The 22,202-nt window shown below is 39.9% G+C and overlaps 1 protein-coding gene across 2 annotated transcripts in view; it reads right to left on the minus strand.

Moving 5' to 3' along the window:
- TMEM131 (transmembrane protein 131) overlaps positions 1–22,202 on the minus strand; it is a 72,773-nt gene that overhangs the window by 36,358 nt on the left and 14,213 nt on the right. For both annotated transcript variants that reach the window (XM_035114636.2, XM_060273450.1), the window contains exons 2-8: positions 19,056–19,117; positions 17,030–17,070; positions 7,671–7,739; positions 4,600–4,723; positions 2,492–2,608; positions 687–809; positions 80–160 (exon numbers count right to left, since the gene is read on the minus strand). In XM_035114636.2, coding sequence (XP_034970527.2) covers positions 80–160; positions 687–809; positions 2,492–2,608; positions 4,600–4,723; positions 7,671–7,739; positions 17,030–17,070; positions 19,056–19,117 — 617 coding nt within the window. The remainder of the gene's footprint in view (positions 1–79; positions 161–686; positions 810–2,491; positions 2,609–4,599; positions 4,724–7,670; positions 7,740–17,029; positions 17,071–19,055; positions 19,118–22,202) is intronic.

Consider the following 22,202-nt stretch of genomic DNA (forward strand, 5'->3'; position numbering starts at 1 on the left):
TTAATCCACAACAAATATTAGTCTTTGCCAGAACTTATTAATACCTTAGTGTGAGTCAAGTAATATTTGTGCCACTCACCCATAATTTTCTTGTACCCCCTTGCTGACCAGTTGGAAGCTCTAGGTGGAGATCACCTCCACTTGAATACATTTCTACCACCTGTGAGGATAGCCAAAAATAATAATTGATAAAGTTAGAGCTCAAGTTCCAACTAGACACACTCTCATGGTTGCCAGCTAAGGAGAAACTATTTATATTTTATTTTCTCTGTGGTAAAGACCACACATACAACATAGTCAGTGAGTTCCCTCAAGTGTTAGATTCATAGCTGTCAACTTTCCCCTTTTCTCACAAGGAATCCTATTTTTAAAAAAGGGAAAAGTTGACAGCTATGGTTAGAATATGTCATTTATCATTCCACCAACTAAAAAAAAACACCAAGTGATTTTATGCAAGTGAAGCTTCTGTATTTGCCAAGTCAAACCTTACATGCAAACCTTTAGTTCCAGGAACATAGCTTCTCAAAACTACCACTAAGACAATTGTTTTAACTTCAATGGTTTATACCTAAAACATTCCAAACTGAAAACAAAGGAATAGAATCAAAGTATACAAAGAGCACCTGAAATACATTAACATAATATTTTAACAGGTAATTGTAAATATGAACAGTGCTCCTATATACCTGCAAAGGCTCACTATGGGGGTTGTGTATATTTATAATAGGAGAAAAACTGCTGTTTACTGGAACTTTTGCTCCTATAAAAGGGCGAAGTCTGTAAGGGTTTGGTACTCCTACACCAAATACCTGTTTAAGAAAAAGAAAACAACCTTTTAGTATCCCTGTGTGAAAAATTGTCTGTTTTCCACCTTTAAAACTCACACAATCATTGACAGCAAAGAAACACTACCTCTTTCCCAACTTGGAAGTTTACAGTTACCATATTTTAAAGTGGTCTCATAGAGTATCTACTGTATATTCCTGCGTATAAGACTACTTTTTAACCCAGGAAAATCTTCTCAAAAGTCGGGGGTTGTCTTATACGGCGAGTATATTCCAAACTCTGTATTTTAACTGGAAAAGTTGGGGGTCGCCTTATACAGTGGTACCTCAACTTACGAAGACGATCCATTCCGCGGTCGTCTTTGTAAGTAGAGGTTTTCGGATGTCGAAGCACTGCTTCGGCGCATGCGTGAAGCCCGATTTCATGCTTCTGTGCATGCGCCAACTGCGCGCGCCGCTCTGCGCAGGCACAGAACGTGTGCGCCAGGTGCACGCGGCAAAAAGACTTCCGGGGTTGTCGACTTCGTTAGTCGAAACCTTCAGAAGTCGAAGTGTTTGGATGTCAGAATATACGGCAATTGCCTTAGGATACAAGAAAATATATCTTTTTCTTCCTTTCAGGATCCACACAGGTGTCAACTACAGACCAGCTTTTCTCTAAATATTTGTTTTGCAACCAGTTTTAGAACTTTTTATATGCAATGCAGATTTTTTTAAAAAACAACTGGGTTGTTTCACTTAAGATCACTGAGTAGGACTGAGTCAAATGCAACCCTTTGAATTTTTTTCTAGCTCTGAACCACAGTAACTTAGAGCACTACAGGTAGTAAATCATGATTATGTTCATGAATACCAAAAATGTCATTCCCATTTTTTGTCATTCCTTTCAGTTTTCTAAAATATGTGATCTTGTTCCTGCAAAAGCTAATTTGCCATTTAAATGTCCTTCTCTTAATTTTTTTTTTTAATATTGTGGTGTGCTTAAATCAATCAACTGTATTAGATCAAGTGTATTATCAACTTTCAAGTCAATCACTATTACTGTATCTCATAAATCAACAGAAGCCTGTTTTGCATTTTAATAAACAACTTGGAGGCTTTGCAGCTTGCAAATAGCTTGTTCATTTCTAAGCTATAGGAGGCGCATTAATACTGTAAGAATATGCATAGCACAGTGGCACTTATTGCAGATGTCTCACAGCATCAAATAATATGTATATATTGCAGACAAATGGCATCTTGCTCCATGGGTAATTCCCATTTGAAAACAGGAATGCCAATCAGAAAATCTAAGTTCATGATATATGGCTGTTGGTTTCAATTGAAAGCCTTGACTTTAGAGACATATGCTAAACTATGAAGCAGTCGCACATTGCAATACAGTGGTACCTCAGATTAAGAATATCCCTGTTTACAAACTATTCAGTAAATGAATTCCGCAAAACCGGTAGTAGTGTTCCGGTTAGCGAACTTTACCTCGGTCTACGAACGGGAGTCGAACAGTGTAAGGGCACTGGTGGCGGGAGGTCTCATTAGGGAAAGCGCGCCTCGGTTTAAGAATGGCTTTGGTCTAAGAACCGACTTCCGGAATGGATTAAGTTCGTAAACCGAGGTACCACTGTATATGCTGAGCACCAATCTTAATAATGTGCTTTCACTTCTGTTCTCAATCATTTAAGAAACGGTAACATGATGTTTTCTCTTACCTGGTAAGTAAATACCCCATGATTAGATGTATTAATAAATAATGTATTTTCTACGTTCCCCACCATTCTTGCAAGAAAAACCACATCAAATGATGTGTTCCCCCCTGGAACAATTTTCTGAAAAATAAAACACCAGATATATAACATGACATGTTGTTCATCTTAGAAGCATAGTGCTTCAAATATGAGATTGGGCATTAAAACACAATTGATATGTAGAAGCTGTGTGTGAACACCCATGAGACAAGCAAGCCACGTACTATAGCCCTTCCTTTGGAAAAATCAATTTAATTAAAACTAGCATGAAAAACTGGGGTTTAGCCAAAACTTTTAAGTGCCTTACAAAAGTTACTTCCAATACACTCTTTTTAATTTTTTTGATACTGCATCGAAACAAACCACTGTAAAGTCCAACATGCAGGAAAAAATTTCTTTTTGAACATTATAGCAATATTAATAATGTGAAAGAACACTGAACTGCTTATTGTATAGCTCCAAGTGTCTCAGGTTCCACTCTAAATGCCAAATTGGAGTATATAATGTAGCTCCCACAAATTGGTGCTCTGTCTCATCCTTCTCAATTGGCCTTAAAACACAGAAAAATTATCTGTTGTGACTCCTCCCTGAGCAAAGTTAAATCTCACTTTGGGAATCTTCTGCTTTCTCATAGACTGCCTTACAACACCTATAATTGCTTGAATCACTGAGCACAGAGTGATCATAAGTTTAGGAGATACCCATAATCAAGACTTTACTATCTGAGGAAACCATTTCAGTTTCAGAGCCACATTATAGCACTGGTAATCTTCCAGAGATCACAAGCGAGGGTGGACATGGCTAAAACCAAAAGAAGGTAGGGTCAAAACCACATACATACCCTATCCACACAAATCTATCCATTCACATACACCACACCTCACACACTGTCACCTCCACTATGGAAAAGTTCTACATTAATAGATTTCATTAAATATGTTAATTGCTTTAATATGTTAATTGCTTTAGGAAAGATGTGTGATCAGTTAAGTCTTGTATTAGGATTAAGAAGGGGAAATGAATTTGCAAGCTTCCTATAATCCCTCCCCCATTCAACCCGCTCAAATATTAAAAACTTGGATTTAAGCGCAGAAGATCATTTCAAGTGGCAGTAAAGAAATACACACCCTTGCTAATTAAAACATGCTTCCGGGATAACAGGTCAAAGAGAAGGATCAATGATAATTTCAGCTTTCACTTAATGCTGGTTGACGCTCTGACAGTGGCGGAGAGACACATTCTTAATTGAAATACATGTTGTTGGTTATTTGTTTTCGCAAGTGCCTTGTAAAATGCAGCCTTATTTGGAGCCTTTTTCATATATTTTAGGCACTTGGTTAGTAGGTTTTACAAAAACATGGCAAAGAAACACAATAAAAAAATACTAGTTATCTTAGGAACTCCTAGAAGCATGTATAAAAATGACAGAATCACTTCCAAAGGGGCGGCAACCATTTATTGGCAACTACTTATGAGTGCATAAGCTCTAAGTAGCAACTCCTACTGAAAATTAAGGCTTGAAATTGATTTCATGACAAGCTCTGGATTAGTTTAGAAGAATTTTACAGCAAAGATCATGGCTTTAACTTGTTTTTCAAAGTACACTAGCTTCAGAGTGATTCTGTAAAGGGATAGTAACAATGCATCAGCGGTACTCTGCTCCAGGCTGTGTTATACCAAAAAAGAAGAAGGTCTGATGAACTTGAAAACTCACATGTTACTTTGGGGGATTTTGTTTGGTAATAGTAAAACTACTACCCTGGTATGGATCCCCCCCCCCACTCCAGTGGACTAAACTCAGCTACTTCTGGTTAGAAACCATTTCTGAGGTATAGTTATCCATTTTCCATATTCTTGAGAACACCAAGGCTCTCCACCACTGCCCTAGAATGATGAAGACATTTACTTTTCATATAACCCCTCCACAGTGAATTGTACGTGGCATAATTTTGTTGAGCTTGCATTTAAAGAGAAGCTATTTACTGTGATGCACTTTGAAGCAAAATCAGTTTTTGCTGAAGTGAAACCAGCTTGCAGAATAACACCAACTTCGAAAAACAGAGCTAACTCACCCTGTTTTGAAAAAACGATGCATGAAAATGTGAGGTTGTTGCAGATATTGATACTAATATAATAGTTTCTTCTGCACTTGGATTGTGCAAATAAACCTTTTCCATTTTTGGCATCCCAACTGGCCTGTATTAAAAGAGAGTAGAAAAAGCATTTAAACTGTTTTCTCAATTGCCTACAACCACAGAATAATAATAATAATAATAATAATAATAATAATAATATATTTATACCCCGCCCATCTGGCTGGGTTTCCCAAGCCACTCTGGGCGGCTTCCAACAGAAAAATAAAACACAGTGATCTATTAAACATTAAAAGCCTCCCTAAACAGGGCTGCCTTCAGATGCCTTCTAAAAGAATATTTAGTTTTATGGTTGCAACAAACAGGTGCATTTTGTGAATGGCCACTGTCGTTATTATTGAAATTTATATACTGCGCTTCATCTGAGGATCACAGGGCAGTTTACAATATAAAAATACAATATAAACACCTTAGTAACAAACAATAACCCCCCTCCCCACAGTTTAAAAGGCCATAGATTGTTTAATTAGTTGGAGAAGAGGAATGGTTTTGCCTGGTGCATAAAAATATGCAAGGAAGGTGCCATGCATGCCTCCCCGTGGAGAGCATTCCAAAAATAGGGAGCCACCACCGCAGAAAATGCCTGTTCTTGTGTTGTTACCCTCCAGACCTCTTGCAGAGGAGGCGTATGAAGAAGGACCTCAGATCATTATCACAGGGTCCTGGTCCTGTACTTTTTTTTTTGCATTTCCTTCTCTTCTGACCTTACCGTTTACAGTACAATCCTCCTCCTCTACCCCACCCAAACCTGCATGTAATATATGATACATCAGGCCAATGCAGAGGGGATGGGAGAAGCTGGGTAAACTAGTCCCAAGCCTCAGAGGGCTAAGCTGGCCAGGAAGGCCTGCCAGGGACCAGCTTCTTTTTTGTTTGAGTTTATTCTAACAAGACTCCTGCCCCAGGCCTCAGACAAGCTCTGCAAGACCTGTGATACATACACACACCTATTACTCAGGACAACAATTCATGGATTTGATGAGACTGTAATCCATGAAACCTTATGGTGTAATACACTTGTGAGCCTTTTAAGTTGCCAGAACTTCTTGTTCTATTCCCTACAAGTGTTTGTGTCTTTACTTTATTGCAAGCATATAATTACTCATAATGCAAAGTTATAATTGCTCCAACAAGCTGATAGGACTCATCAGGGCCTCAAGGATTGGTGGGTGTCAGGATCTAGTCCTTCTTGGTAGGAGACGATGTTCAGCTGTAGGTATCTTGGTGGCGAGACCCTAGTTAGGGTCTCGGGTGGCGGTTTTAGGCCTTGGTGTTCTATAGTCTATCTGTGAGTCAGGGGCAGCATATTGATGCACCCCCATGCGGCGGCGTTTACAGGGACTGTTAAAGGGTTGATTGTAGGAGTCACTGGCCCTACAGCAGCGGCATATAGAACAAACTCCCAGCTAGGTGAAGTGGGAGGGCATGCTGTGAAAGTTCATGCTTTACAGTCCCCTCCAACAACACCTGATTGCCCTGTGCATCCTCAGCCCCTGTCGGGCATGAGAGGGAGACCTTACCCTTAAAATCAATAAAGTTGTGGCCTAATTTAAACCCATACATTCTTGTCATGTCCCATCTTGGGGGTGTTGTGGGCACCTGGGCACCGGGGATAGGGTTTAGCCAGCGCGTGGGCTCGCAATTACTCATGATGCAAAGTTATAATTGCTCCAATAAGCTTATAGGACTATTTTTATATTGACTGTTGTTGCTTAGTTTGGCATATATATTTTATGCTAATATTTTGTACGAAGATTATAAATAAATAAATTTTGCAAAGTTATTTTTGTCCTGCCTTTCAATGACTAATGGAGCAGGCTAACGCTGCAACTAAACAATTCTCTCTTCTGGCCTTAATCCAGAGATGTGCAGCATGCATATGCAGCCACTGTAGCACTGCTGCATTAATAACTCCAGGGAAATGCTGCACTATGACTACTGCCATTATGGCTGTATCTCCAGGCCTTGAAAGACTAATGATGAGAAGAAAAGAGTGAGCGCTGTTCTGATGTTTAATTTATTCATGAATTAGTCAGCAGAGTAAATTAATATTCAAAAGCCAAAATCATTCAACCTTGCACATTTTGACTATTTTATATTCTACTTTTCATATACCCACTGTTGACAGACAACATTCCCCCACCCCAATACGGAGTTTGACTCAGCTAACCAAGCTATGTTCCTAGTAGGTCAGAAAAAAGCTCGGTTCTATCCAAGCCCCTTTCAGTTCCTGTCACACTACCAATGATGTAATCTGAAGAACAACATGGTCCAACTCCCTCCACACAGTGCTCCTTATCTGGCTGCTGCGGCATGAAATAAGTTCCCCATTGGTGCACATGAGTTGTATCTGGAGAAGCACTCACATGCCAGTGATCCTGAGAATTTAGCTTTTCCAGGGTCCCTGGAACCAGTAGATTCAAGTGGTAAATAGATGGCACCAAAACTCTGCTCGTACAACCTGTAGCTTAAAGCAGTACAGTTCTCAAATAACTACTGTATAAACTAGTGCTGCACAGAAAGCATACACAAGGATTAAAAACTTTGGTATTACTGGAAAATCATATATTTTTTTCAGTTGAAGGGCCCTTTCCTCAGTAAAGCAGACAGAAGCAGCAACAACAGATACTTCAATCATTCCTCCAATTTAGACTCCATTTATTCTTCCTCTTCCACCTTCTCCTCACATGTTTCTTTTCCCTCCAAATAAGAAACCATGTGGTATGGTTGAAGTACAACAGGTGCAAATTTCTGCAAGTGTGAACCATCAATACTATTCATCCACTTAGGCCTGTTATATGACTTAGCCAACACACTTAGCCTCTTATACAAAAACTACTATGTGATTGATGCTGGGCAGATAAGGTTCTGGGCATCTAACATTAACTTATATTATCAGCTTTGCCTTTTTAATACATAGGTTTCTCAGACAGCTATTAACTTCCAGGTGTCTTCTATTTATAATACGAGGCAAAGTGTTCCCAACTTACTGTTCATGGAAATCCAGCATTGGTGGTTCAAACCGAATCGGTCTGCAATTCCCTCGATACATAGATATACTGTTGGGATCAAATGAGAAGAGAACAAATCAAGATGACATTCAGTTTTTAATTCATGTTCAGAATCTTCCAAATTAAGTTGTGAATTAAGTTGAATGAAGATCCAGGCTTGCATCCAACAAAGTAGTCCCATTAGCCCAAGGACTTCTACTTGACAACTGAACTTTCCTTCATGCTGCATCCCACTCCCACCAAAAATGTATTCTAGTTTTTCTCAACCCTCTGGAGCAGTTTAGGGCAGTTCAAAGAAGGGTACCCAAACACCTGTACATCACAAGGCCCTTTTAGTATTAGCAATTGTAATGAGCATCTGCCTTGGATACGCTGGAGAACTATTACAAATTTTCTTATTATACATGAATGACTAACTGTGCAATCCTAACCATATCTATTCAGAGGTTAGGTCTTATAAAATTATTTAGGCTTTACTCCCAGATTAATTGGGAACAGGACTGTAAATCTTAGTTACATCTAAGCTAAGAGAAAGCCTACATTGAAATATAAGATAAATGAAAGCCGTCAGGTCTAGTGTATCTTACAAGGGTCCCTAGGGTGAATACTTTTTTATAAAACCAATGGAAAAAAAATCACCCTCAATCCAGTGGATTTAAACTACAATCCAGTATCAATTATCACATTCCTGGGCAAGGAGACAGAACAGGTGGTGGAATCTGAACTCCAGACAAACCTGAACAGTGATTATTTAGATCCATTTTAGTCTGGTTGCCAGCTTGATGTTGGGAACAGAAACAGCCTTTCTTGCTCTGGTGGGTGAATGACACTGGCAAGTAGATAAGGGAAGTGAAACCCTGTTAGTTCTTTCGGATCTCCCAAGCAACCACAGTATTACTCTGGGTCACCTTTCCAGAGGTGCACTCTTGTTATGTGCCTAGCATGCTTTCTGGAGGTCCCCAAAAGTAGTGCTATGGGACTCCCGTTCCATCCATTGGACTTTTGCCTATGGGATGTTATAAGGTTCCATTTTGTGTCTCATGCTGTTTAACATTTTCTTAAAAACAGTGGGAGGGGTCATCTGGGAGTTTTTGAAGTGTCATCAATGTGCTGATGACATTCCATTACCTCGGGTTAAGAACTTAATTCATTCTGGAGGTCCGTTCTTAACCTGAAACTGTTCTTAACCTGAGGTACCACTTTAGCTAATGGGGCCTCCTGCTGCTGCTGCTGCGCCGCCACCGCACGATTTCTGTTCTCATCCTGAAGCAAAGTTCTTAACCCGAGGTACTATTTCTGCGTTAGCGGAGTCTGTAACCTGAAGCGTTTGCAACCCGAGGTACCACTGTATATCTTTCATTTTAAGTGTCTAATTCTAGAAATGCCTTCTAAAATATTTTAAATGACCAGTATTTTGAACACCACAATATTTTGTTTGGTTTCTAAAAAAATCCTGAGCAGCACCAGGCACCCCTGCTAGTATAGAATATAACCAAGTCTCCATTAATATATATTATTTATAAGCAGCAATGATGAGATGGGAGATAAAATAGTAAGTTGAAATCTTTTTTAAAAATGAAATTCTTCCTTTCAAGCACTATTTGCAACTTAAATATCTTTACACAAACCAAAGGACATAAAGTTCTTTTGAAATGTATTATTAGGTCACCAAATACCACTGAAACCACTGTTAATGGTCTTGATAACCTCTAGACTCTAATCTAGCTAAATTTGAGATGTGTTTAGTAGAAGCTGCTATCTTCAATTTGAAAAGATTATGAATATAGATTTCAATGGTTTTGTTAGCATTATATTAAGGTATTTTAAACCAGGATGTTTTTAAAGGAATCCTAATATAACTGAAATGTTAACCTTCTAAACTAAAAATATCATACTGTTTTCACATCAATTTTACAGTGTATATTTTCATAAAATGGATCTAGTGATGTAATGAATGAATATGATACCAGGCAAATGTGTCCATTCTAAGGTTTTAATTAACTTTTTGATTTAACTATGCCTTGAAATTTCTATACCTCAAATAAATATTATATACCGGTATCTAAAAATAAATTTAGGCATACCACCCAATGCACAGATTCTTGGACTTGCTAAAGTTTTCAGTGCTATTCCACCAACACCCCTAAAATTTAAGCAATGTAAGGGAAACTTATACTGCTTGAATTGCCTATTCATTGTAAAAAAAAAATTATAAGTCCTCCAATAAAAAAATATTTCCATGTACCTTTACCACATCACATATGCTTCATGAATTCCTCCCCTCACCCCACAAAAGTATTTAAGTTCTAACATTTTAAGTTATTCAAAAGGCTTTGGCAACAATCTAAATTAACATGGCATACTCTTTAAAGTTTGCTTACTAAATAAGTCAAACAAGCAAACGAAACCAAATCCTAATCAATTTAGGGCACTAGAAAATCTAACCAAAACCTGACAACACTCATTTTTATCTATCCTGCATTGTGCTTGAAAGTTTCATAACCAAGCAACAGATAGGGACCAACCCCAAAAGAGCTTTCAAGCAAAATATGTGAGACATGAGCAAGTTAAACTGTCTTTAGCTTTAAGCGTGAAAACTTGCTATTGCAAACTTTGAGCAATAAAGCGGACTAATAACTTTGAATAAAATAAAAGCATACAGTATATTCTTCCCACTTTGGAAGTGGAAGATTAAGTCTTGATCAATGCTAACAGCATAACCACATTCCAACCATAATATACTCAAGAACCTACGCAACAAAAAACACAACACAAGGTAACAAACAAGCTCAACAGAATTATGCAACTGCTGAATTGGTAGGCACAAGGACATCACGGTAGCTTTCAGATTTATTCAACTGAAGGTTAGAATTCTGAAGACAATTTCAGGCTCTGCTAGAAAACAGAGTAATTTATGCTGCAAACCCTTCTTGAAAATTTCTAGCCCCCTTCCATTTCAAAACTATAACTCATCATAGACAACTGGAAGCAGCAACGATGTAAAAATACAAAATATCGGAGGGTAATTCTTTTCATCAGAAGCAGCTGAGGTTAACTTTTTGTCCTTAAATGGCAAACTCTTGCTGGCGTCCAAGTAAATGATCACACCTTCACTGATAAAATATTCACTCTTTTCCTGTTTCTGCTTTGCACAGAGAAGGATGTAGAGGTGTGTGGGTGTGGGTGTGTATTCAAGTTTAGAAACTAAGATTACATTATTGACCTTTAAGGTTTAAAATGCACACACAGAGTCTTGCTTGGTTACCAAAGAACTTCTGTACTGCTTGTGTCTAGTCCTATCAGGCTGTTCATAATCATAATAATTTTCTTTTTTACCAATATCTGAATTGCGTTTTCCATCATGATCTAAGCTATGGGGAGTTTCAAAGAAGTCTAGCACAGAAACAACAATCTTATTACACCACAGGAGAGACTCCAGGCTGACTAGCAGATACCCCAAGCTATACAAATACTTTACTTTATTATTAAATTTATTCTATGGTTTGTAGCTTAGTGGCTAATATGCAACTGGAACAACAAGTGGACCCTTTGATATTTGTTAGAAAAAAAAGAAATATGATGAGAGAATCTCACATAGCAGATAGTAGTTTTCTGTCTCACTTTCCATTTTTCAAGGTTTATGTGCATGAGTATCTGCAACTTAGGCAAAGGCTCAGTGTGTGTAGATCATGTACTTTAACTACAAACTTAAAAATCCACTCTTAGCGAGCAGACATAGCACAGGTAATAACATTTGGCTCAAACAGAAAAGGCCTATAAGCAGAAGTTTATGCAAGGTGCAGTCTTGTCCCAGTCCTGCATATCATATCAGTAACACTCTGCAACTACTTGTAACTACAGTACTTGCAACACACACACACACACACAAAATACTGCTTAATTACTGCACGTAGACTACTGGGAATTTTGCCCCCAAAATCAAACTATTACCACTCCAGTCTTTAAGAAAATTATAGACTATTATAGGAGCAACTGTGTGTGAGAGGGGAGAGGAACTGCATTCCTTGTGCTAAACAAGTGTTTTAAAGCCATGTTAAGGCATCTGTTCAGTGCAAACTTACAGAAGTCCCCACCTAGCACTGACTCAGCATGTGCCTGCAGCACTCAAAGGTGTGTTCAAGCACCTTCAGTCATAACTTTTGTTTACCTGGCCTATTAACAACGAATAGATACTTGGATGAATGAATGCTTCATTGAAGGTACAGTCAGCCTTCCCACCATGAGCAAGGTTATCCAAGATCTGAACCTGGGAAATCTTCTACCCGAAGAGAGGATCATACCCTACCTACTCTAGGAGTGGAGAACTTTGGTTTTTTCCCCTGAGGGCCAAATCCCCTTGGACACTACATGCCTGCACTGGACAGGTTGCTGAGGAAGGGACAGGCCACTCTTACCAGAGGTCTGAACTGATTGCTTACAGAGGGTTCCCCTCTCTCCTCTCACCATTCCATGCATCTGGCGATGGCTGCAGGTTGTGCATCTCTTCTCTACACTAACCAACCAATGTAGACACCCAGGCAAATTTATACCAAATCAGATCATTGGCCCATTTAGCTCAGTATTGCCTACTATACTGACTGGAACACCTATCCGGGGTTACGTATGTATAAAAATATATATGGGGCAAGACAAGTAAATCGATCACAAGGTGTTAAGGACTTTGAATACTGATAATAAACTTGGAACTTGATCCTGTAACAAACTGGCAACCAAAGCAGATATTTGAGCAGAGGAATACTGTAATAGGAACTTGCTCCTGACAATAATCATGCTGCAGCATTCTGTACTAACTGCAGTTTCATGACCAAGTGCAAGGAAAGCCCCACATTGCAGTAATCCAGCCTTTAAAATACCAATTTCTGGGCTACTGTGATCAAGCTATCAGGTTCAGTTGTTGTACTAGCTGAAATAATTAAAAAAGTGCTCCAGGAAGACTTGCAGACTGCATACCTGTTCTTTAAGAGGGAGTGCAGCTCTGTCCAGGGCAAGCAGCTGGCCAATTTTCAGATTTGAGAACCACTCACCAACAGTGGTGGACAAAGACTTTCTGCGGCCCAGGGCGGCACCCCACGCTGCGCGCAGCCGCAGTGCACACTACACATGTGCAGGAAGCGCCTGGCGCATGTGTCGTGCGCAGCAGCTCCGCGCATGCGTGCTGCACAGCGGAGCTGGCAGTGGACCTCAGCGCCGTGCGGGGATGCTGCCGTCTGGGATCTTCTGCTTTCGACTGCAGTGGCTTCATCCCCGTGCGGTGCTGGGGATGTTTGCTGCCGGCTCCGCTGTGTAGCAGGGTGTCAGTGGAGTTGGGAGAGGGCGCTGCCCCCCCCCAGAGTGGAGCCCGGGGCAGAGCGCCCCTATTGCCCCTCCCTTCCTACGCCCCTGCCCACAGAGCCAATGTCTTGCCAGGATTCAAGCTCAGCTTAATTTCCTGCATCCAGGCAATGTTCCAGAATCTGCATGATCTCTCTTGATTCAGATGTTATGGAGAAATAGAGCTGAATCTCGTCAGGATACCAATGGCACCTTGCCCCAAATATCCTAATCATGGTTTCCAATGACTGCATATGAATGCTAAAAACATTGGGGATAAAACATGGCCTGTGGTATTTCATAGCATAACTGTCAGGGGGTTGAAAACCACACTCCCATTGCTGCTTCCTGGGATCTGTTATTTACTGACTGACAGGGATATATACACTACTACAGTATACCGGTATCTGTTTGTTCTAGTGGCCCAACAGATCAAACAAAGATTTCTCTCTAAAACAGGGACCAACATACTGGGGATCAACATAGCTGAACATGCATCTCCCAAATTGATTGTAGCTTTGTGATGACCAATTATATTTAGCAAATAAATTGGACTGTCTAACGCAGTAGTGGAGAATCTCTGGCAGCCAGGTTTCCCCATTTGGTCTGTGAGACAGCTTTGGCCAACCGATGCCCACCTACATACACCTGATGTCAGATATGATGCAGGTAAAGTCACAGCTGGGCCAAAAGGTAGTTTGAAGTCACTGAAAATAAGCTGGTTGCCTGTTCTTAGAGGGAGCCCTGAGTGGCACTTCAAAGTACTATCTTAAAAAAATTATTTGATTTTTTTGCAATACACAAATAAAAAGGGGAAAAAAACCCATTACATCTATACCATACTAAACCAAATAGATTTAATACAAACCGACTCAAAGACACAAATGGCTTCCCGTCTACTCCTTACGGTAATTCAGAGACACAAACTTGTTGCCGATATAAACTATTATCATAATTTAACTGCATCTTAATTTATCTTAGTTCTCACATCATTCTTAAAGCTACTACTGAAGTTAATCAAATGCTGCAACAGCGTTTAAGCTACTGTAATTATTTTTCAAATATATTTTGAAGCCTTCTTTCCCATTTAGATACAAATACCTGTTTTGGTGTGTTCTTTATTTTTTCAGACAAACTGTCTAGTTCCACATATTTATTCAATCAATCAATCTTTGAATCCATTTCAAAGTACTATCAGGTGATTGTTGGGGCTTCCAAATGCCAAAAATTGCATAAATGGGTCATCCAATACCATTGTGATGTCCGATGACGGAGAGGTAATTGGCCATGGCCATCTGTCAGACCTGGCCATGCAGAGTGGGGGAGATAAAGTTCTGCCTCACTGGTCACATCCATTTCCCCACCCTTGGTCTAATTGGTGACAGAAGGAATGAGGATTCCCCTCAATCTGAGAGAGTGGGTTCCTTACAACTCACAGTAGCCCTGGCCTTAGAGAAGCAGGAAGACAACAGCTGTGGTAATTGTTTATGATACTACTGATGACGCAAATTTATCTCAACACATCCATTATATATTTTTAGGCACTGCAACTGTAAATTTATAGCGCTATTTGTTCCTGAGCCTGTAATTAACTTTTCTCTTGATGTTTCCAAAGACTTTTTGGGATGCCAAGGCAGTGGCATCCCAAATGTACAAACAGTAACTTCACAGGCAATTCTATATATGCCCACTCAAAAGTATGCCTCATTAAGTGCAATTGGACTTATACCTAGGTGAGTATAGGTCTGTCGTCTTAGGCTCTTAAAATATTGAATACCTTTAGATCAAGTACTCCATAGAGTCATTCCTTGCATTTTTAGTGACAATTAGCTTCACAACAATTTGCATAGATTCAATGACCTGACAGTACTTCCTCTTTTATTGTTTAGCAAATATTCAACAGAAGTAACTGAAAATTTACTATTCTTAAAATAACATTTGATGCAAATGGAGAGGTTAGGATATCAAGTTAAGTGACTGAATGCTTCTGGTTTCTGTTTGGTTTTTGGAAATTAGTGTTCATATGTCTTCTTGTAAATTTAAATCTGGCATTTCAAAAGTAGAGTAGAAAGTGAGTGTAGCAGCTAAGCTAACATTTATACTGTATATCTATGTAAAAGCCAAATGAATGTTCAAATGCATTAGCTAGCTGTTTCCTCTGGTGTCTTTAAATGACCTGACAGTTTCATTATGCTACTTCAGCTTAGACAAAACAGCTAAAATGTTTTACAAATTTCCACTTTAATTTGAAGGATTCCAGCATGCTATGCATGCTCTCAGTGCCTAAAACAAAGATATCTATATACCCATAAATAAGGTAAAAAAAACAACTACAATCTTGCAACTACAATAGGAAAATTTTTTTTAATTCCATGCTTTGTGTCTTCGACTCTTCGACTCCTTATTGTAGTTTTTTAGACTTTTTTATATAGCAAATGGTCCCTAGTTAACTAAATAAATAATAAGTGCAGGAAAACTACTTGGAAGTAGCTTTACAACTACTGTAGATGCTCTAGTGCAGGCATACCCAAACTTCGGCCCTCCAGATGTTTTGGACTACAATTCCCATCATCCCTGACCACTGGTCCTGTTAGCTAGGGATCATGGGAGTTGTTGGTCAAAACATCTGGAGGGCCGCAGTTTGGGGATGCCTGCTCTAGTGAATAGCTAGCAAAAAATACACGTGAGACGCAGACAAGAATTTCCAGTGCTAAGGAATGATAGTCACCCAAAGAGAAAAGAATATATGAATTTCATCTCTGTTACTCTGCACACCTCTCCTCCAACAGCCTTTCAGCCATGAATTATCACTCTTCTGGGCATTATGATGCCATAGCTAATTGTTACTATTGTCTAAAACACACCATATAGCTGGTTGTATCACTTGGAACACACCAAAGCTGAAAACCACAGGCTGAATTCTAATATAAACTGATAGGAAGGAAAGTTTAGATATTGTGAATCATGTCATTTCATTGGAATGAATATTATTGAGGTCATTACCCTCCTAACGTACAATTTTAAGCCTTTACAAATGGTAACACCATTGCTAACCTAGTGTGTGATCCAAGGTACCTAGTCCAAGCTACACCACTCTGGTAGAATTTCACCACACTGCACCAACAGACTCTGGTCTGCCTGAGCTGTCCTTTATACCCACATTTTACAGACGTCCTGACAAATAAAACGGCATCTACAAGGAGAAGCACAGTTCCAAATAACCCTCCACCATCGGGTGAATGTCTCTGTACTTTCTGCCTTGCTCATGGGAGAGATGCCACCTCTGTTTTCTTCATTTTCCATGGAGGAAAGGAGAAGTGATTTCTCTCTCTTCCCAACAGGGCTTTTGCAGAAGACAGAAGAGGTAACATGCTGCTTATATCTTCTACAAGAGTCCAACTCTAGCCCAATTGCAAACATCCCCCCTTTCCAAAGTTTTTGGCATGATTCTGGACTTGTAGAAGGGAGAAATCCATGATAACCTTCCCCCCCCCGCCCCCGCTGCCCACACACACAATATGGTTAACCAGAAATTGTGGCTAACTGGGCAGGAGAGATTTTAAATGGTAGAAACCTATGTAATTATTTGATATTCCCATGATTGTCAAGATACCTTCATGGCTTTCAAGATTACCAAGGCCAGCTCATATGATCACATGAGGAGGTAGTTAAGTGTCTTTAATACTGTATAAGACTTGACAACCTTGCCTCTTCCAACAAGTTCAGGAGATGAGAAAAGTATCATCAATAGCTACTCTGTAAATGCCATTTCATTCAAATGATCACGTATCAATGTATACATATAATGACAATTGTGATTATCCTCATTCGAGCACTGAATTAAAAGGTGGAATAGCAATCCTCTAAAGAAATAAAATAATTTCCTTGGATTAAGCAAACAATGTTAATAGTTTGGTTCACCAAAGCAGTCAAACATTTTCAAATTATAAGATAATTTTAAGCATTGTTTGGAATTAAAGAAAACAATGGACTGTAGAAAATCTTACCTTTTCTGCTGATATGAACTGAGGCCAATCGTTGTCTCAGTCTGAAATGAAAAAAATAGCAAATTTCAGCAACAAAGTATGTTCCTTGAAAATTTATAGATAAGCAATCAGAATACACAGTAGCTTGTGTAAATCTCAAATCCAGCTCTTTAAGAGTGCAATCCTAACTGTGTTTCTCTTCAGAAGTAAGTCCTATTGAATTCAATGGGGCTTACTCTCAAGTAACTGGAGGTAGGATTGCAGCCCAAAATATCAGCTTCAAATTATTCAAAATCTCTTAGCTCTTGTCAAGGACTCTTATAAAGAAGTACTGCCCAGTTTATCATATAATTTACAGAACAGTTCTATGCATCTTTACTCAGATGCAGTGCTTTTTTCTGGGGGGATGCAGGAATACCCCTTCCTTCCCTTCTCTGATGCCTTATTACATCTCTGCCTCCCAAAGGCTTGTGTGGCTATTTGTTGCAACAGTCCTGGATACAAGCTCTCTAGGTGAATGGTACCTCTGGGGCTGGCCAGGGGGTGCTGGTTGCCAGGAACTGAGGCGGCCTTGGAGTAGGCAAGCAAGTGGATGAGGGAGCCAAGCCAGACAGTCTACCAGCCTTTGCTGTTGCGAATGGACAGACAAAATGGGAGGCCAGGCAGGTAGGTATCATGCTGGCCTTTTTTGTGCTTGCTGTGTGCAATGCCTGCCTGGGAGCTGAGTGCCCATCACCGAAGAGGAGCCTTTCCACCATGCAGGCCCAGCGGCTGCCACTGCTGCCTCCTAAGGTGAGTAAGGTGTTGGCCTCATATTCACCTTTGGTCAGTCTACTAAGGCTGGGGGCATCCTCTTCCCAGGCCCTTGTGGGGGGGCATGAAGAGGCACCTCTCTTTGGGGCAGGGGGGCAGCTCAGAGACCAGGAGTGTGGCAGTGGCTGCCCAGAGGGCTCCCAAGGTGAGGGAAGGGGGAAAGAGGCTGAGGGAACACTCCATAAGGGAGAGTGGTCAAAAAGGGGTGATGGGTTGGTGGCTCTGAAGGCAAGGGGTAGCATAACTGAGCTTCTGAGGCTTGAAGCCCTTTTCCCCACAGGGGAGCCGAGAAAGAGTGTAGATCAGGCATTCCCAAACTGCAGCCCTCCAGATGTTTTGGCCTACAACTCCCATGATCCTTAGCTAACAGGACCAGTGTCAGGGATGATGGGAATTGTAGTCCAAAACATCTGGAGGACCGAAGTTTGGGGGTGCCTGGTGTAGATGGTCAAGAAAGCTGTGGACTCAAAAAGGTTGAAAACCTCTGCATTAAGGTATAGAAGGGTTTAAATTTAATCGCAGAACAGGGAACCATTTCTGTGAACAGTGCGTAAACTGTAAGCTGTGCTATGGGTCACACCAATGTTTTTGTTCTTCTCACTATCATACGCACAAAGCCCCTTCCAACCGCTATAAAACCACCCTGAGACCTCTGGGTATAGGATGGTATATTAATTCAACAAATAAATAAAAAATATACAAACACCAGTTTATGCTGCTATCTGAAGGGCAACTCTAATGAGGTGCTAATGAGAATTTGAAGGTACTGGAATCATCATGATGCTGCTATATGCTATACTATTTCACCAGGATCATCCACTCAAGTTCATATAAAATATATTGAACTCATGTTTGTTTGTTTGTATGTATGTATGTATGTATGTATGTATGTATGTATGTATGTGTTTATCTATCTATCTATCTATCTATCTATCTATCTATCTATCTATCTATCTATCCTCCACCCAACTCATAGGATTGGATGTGCATAAGATTGCAGCCTCAGCTTTCAAGTAAATAATCTTGCTTAGCAACATTACACAATTGGATTTAGCCCAAAAAAATTGAACACTGGAAATTTGCAAGGGGCCAGATGGAAAAGATGAGCGAGTCAAGTTAGACTTGAAGTTCCAGCCATCAATTTTATTTCTTCATTAAGAGACATCGAGAACATAGCAGACTGAATAAATTTTACTACACACAACAGCAATACAGGACAGACCCATTTATTTACCTGTAATAAGCCTCCTTCATCAAAGCGTAGAACTTCTATTATGCTATCTGACTGGATGAAAGCTGTAAAGCAAGAGAAATACAAATTAAAACTTCATTCTGATCAAGTAATGCTGTCCATTTGGAGATAGCTGTGATGTGGTCCTCCAGTTCCCCACCCCCTAAATATTTAAAATAAAAACAACATGTCAACTTAAAGTTTGTCAATAGCATAAAAGCCCTGCCAAGCCAGGGTTTCCATCTAGTCTTGCATCTTAGTTCCAACAGTTACTAGTCAGATGCTACCATAAAACCTGCTAAGCAGGATTCTCCTTGCTGTGAGTCCCTACATTTGCAGATGGTCCCCAAAACATAGGTGCTTTATTTAGTTATCATGGCTGATATTGCTGTTCATATGCAGTTTCATGTGAGACAGCGCTAGCATTTTATAAAAAGGCATCTATACAGTGAGCATTCTTTGGGTTTGGTCAGTCAACCAGCTACAAATCCACCTAACAGTTATCTCATCCAGTCCACATTCGACCAGCTTATCCACAATAATACCATTGGCGACTTTTGTCAAAAGCCTTACTAAAATCAAGATACTGTACATTACATCCACAGTATTCCCCTGATCCGCATCTGGCATGACTTGTTTTTGAGAAGCCCATGCTAATCACAGCGTCCTTTTCGAAGTGCTCACAGGCCAACTGTTTAACTTAGCTGTTCTAGGAACTTTCCTAGCATCAGTGTCAAGCTCACTGGTTGGCAGTTATCTGGGTGTTCTCCCTCCCCTGCTTTGAAGATGGGGACAACATGTGCCCACCTGCAATCCACAGGGACCTCACTTGTTCTCCCAAGAATTATCAGATATTATAGACAGAGGCTCTGAGATTACACTTGCAAGTTCCTTTAGTATGCTAGTATACCCTTCTCTGAGTATTTCTAACAATGGAAATTCACCCAGTGCAGTGGTACTTTGGGTTAAGAACTTAATTCGTTCTGGAGGTCTGTTCTTAACCTGAAACTGTTCTTAATCTGAGGTGCCACTTTAGCTAATGGGGCATCCCGCTGCCCCATGGCGGCGTGATTTCTGTTCTCATCTTACAGCAAAGTTCTTAACCCGAGGTACTATTTCTGGGTTAGCGGAGTCTGTAACCTGAAGTGTCTGTAACCTGAAGCGTCTGTAACCCAAGGTACCACTGTAGTCCAGATTGCATGTCCAACTATACTCAGCCTCCCCTTGCTTGTTTATAATGAAACCAAAGAGGACATTATCACTTCCTGCCAAGGTTTCTTATACATTCACTTTGTCAATCAGTTCCTCCATGTTGGTGAGGACCAGGTCTAAGTGAGATGACCCCCTTGTTGCTTCCTCCACCTTCTGGGAATGTGGGAAAGTGAAGCAATTGAGGAATTTGTTGAACCTTACATTCTTAGCAGAGTATGAGTTCCAAAAGATATTGGGGTAGTTGAAGTATTCCATGATTACTATTATCTCTCTTTTTGAATGTCTGGTGATCTGCTCTATGAAGGCATCATCCAAGTCCTCAGTCTGGCATGGGGGTCTATAGCAGACACAGTAAGACCACTGTTTTTTCCCTCTCCTACAATTTTTACCCATATACTCTGGCTTCATTATACATCCAAACCTAACTAACTTTGGGGTCAACAAACCAGGATTTCAAAGCATGCCTGAAGTTGTTTTGTGAATCTTGGCTTGCATTAACGTGGTTTGACATTATGTCCAAGCTCAGTATTCTACTTTAATTCTATTTCTGTATCACTCTACTCTGTCCTACTACAGTAATGAGAGGGAAAAACAGCTGAAAACAAAAATGCTTACATGGCTGAAGGACACTCACTGGCACTTTCACAGACCTTTCCCCCCTTCCTCATTCTGTTTAGCAATAGACTTCTTTCCCCAACCACTTCCTTGCTGGTAAGCTCTCCACCCCAAAATTTAAATTTGCACAGGGATCTGTTAGGAGAGCTATATGTTAGACACAATGAGAACTATATGTTAGACACAAACCTTTGCTCTTAGCACATTACATCAAAGTTCAACCAACATAAATGCAGTTTGGCCTGAAAGCCTCTCCTGACCACCATGACACATTTAATTCCTATATACTGTTTCTGCAACAATCCATCCACCCTTTTTATATCTAAAAATCAAAGTTACTGCTAACACTGTTGCTTCTTCTTGCTCAGAAGTAATGTTTTTGTATTAATAAAAAGTCTCTCTCTCATGACTGCAGAAGAAATTATTTTTGTTTGGTACGGTTGTGAGTTCACACAAAAAGGCTAAGAACGCTTCTCATGGAATGTGCCTAGAAATGGAGGAAGAAAGGGATGCTTTAGGAGTGTTTTTTGCTCATATGTCTTGGGAGAAGAGGAGAAGAATGTTTTGAAGCCAGATACAAGTAGAATTGACATTTCAGTGGTGTCTTGCTGGACTTTGGGCAATGAAAGACTTTGGTACGGTATGTATACTAGCTGGGTGTTCAGAGGCACAACAAATCAACATAAGGCAAAACAGATTACATGCTATACGAATATATGAGAGTTGAATCCTTGCTTGTTCAACAAACCATAGTTAAAAGAAGTATACAGTGCCTACTGGCCCATCCCTATATATGCATATGTGCCTTGACAATAAAAATGTCAACCAATCAGGACCTGCCTTTATAGATGTCATGTTGCTTGCTTATTCTTCTATAATTTTAACTTTAATAATACCTTCTACCAATTGAGACATAAACTAGGAGGAAAGCCCTGTGATTTTTTGGCTCCCCCTCCCTCATATTATTATTATTATTATTTTATTTTAATGATGTTACATTGCCTACCTTCTAATCTTCCAAGAAAGATGACAATTTTAATGGCAGCAAACATTATTAAACGCAGCAAATTCACATCTGAGTCAAAAACATTTAGGTAACTGACTAGTACCCTGTTTCTCATATTTTAAGACATACCCATAAAATAAGACATAGCAGGATTTTTAACCATTCAAGGAATATAAGCCATACCCCGAAAATAAGACATAATGATAGGCGCAGCAGCAATGCTGGCCGCAGCAGGAGGAGGAGGAAAAAAAATAAGACATCCCTTGAAAATAAGCCATAGTGTGTGTTTTTGAGGAAAAAATAAATATAAGACATGT

Source organism: Zootoca vivipara, chromosome 4, assembly GCF_963506605.1.
Source record: "Zootoca vivipara chromosome 4, rZooViv1.1, whole genome shotgun sequence".
Taxonomy (NCBI): Eukaryota; Metazoa; Chordata; class Lepidosauria; order Squamata; family Lacertidae; genus Zootoca; species Zootoca vivipara.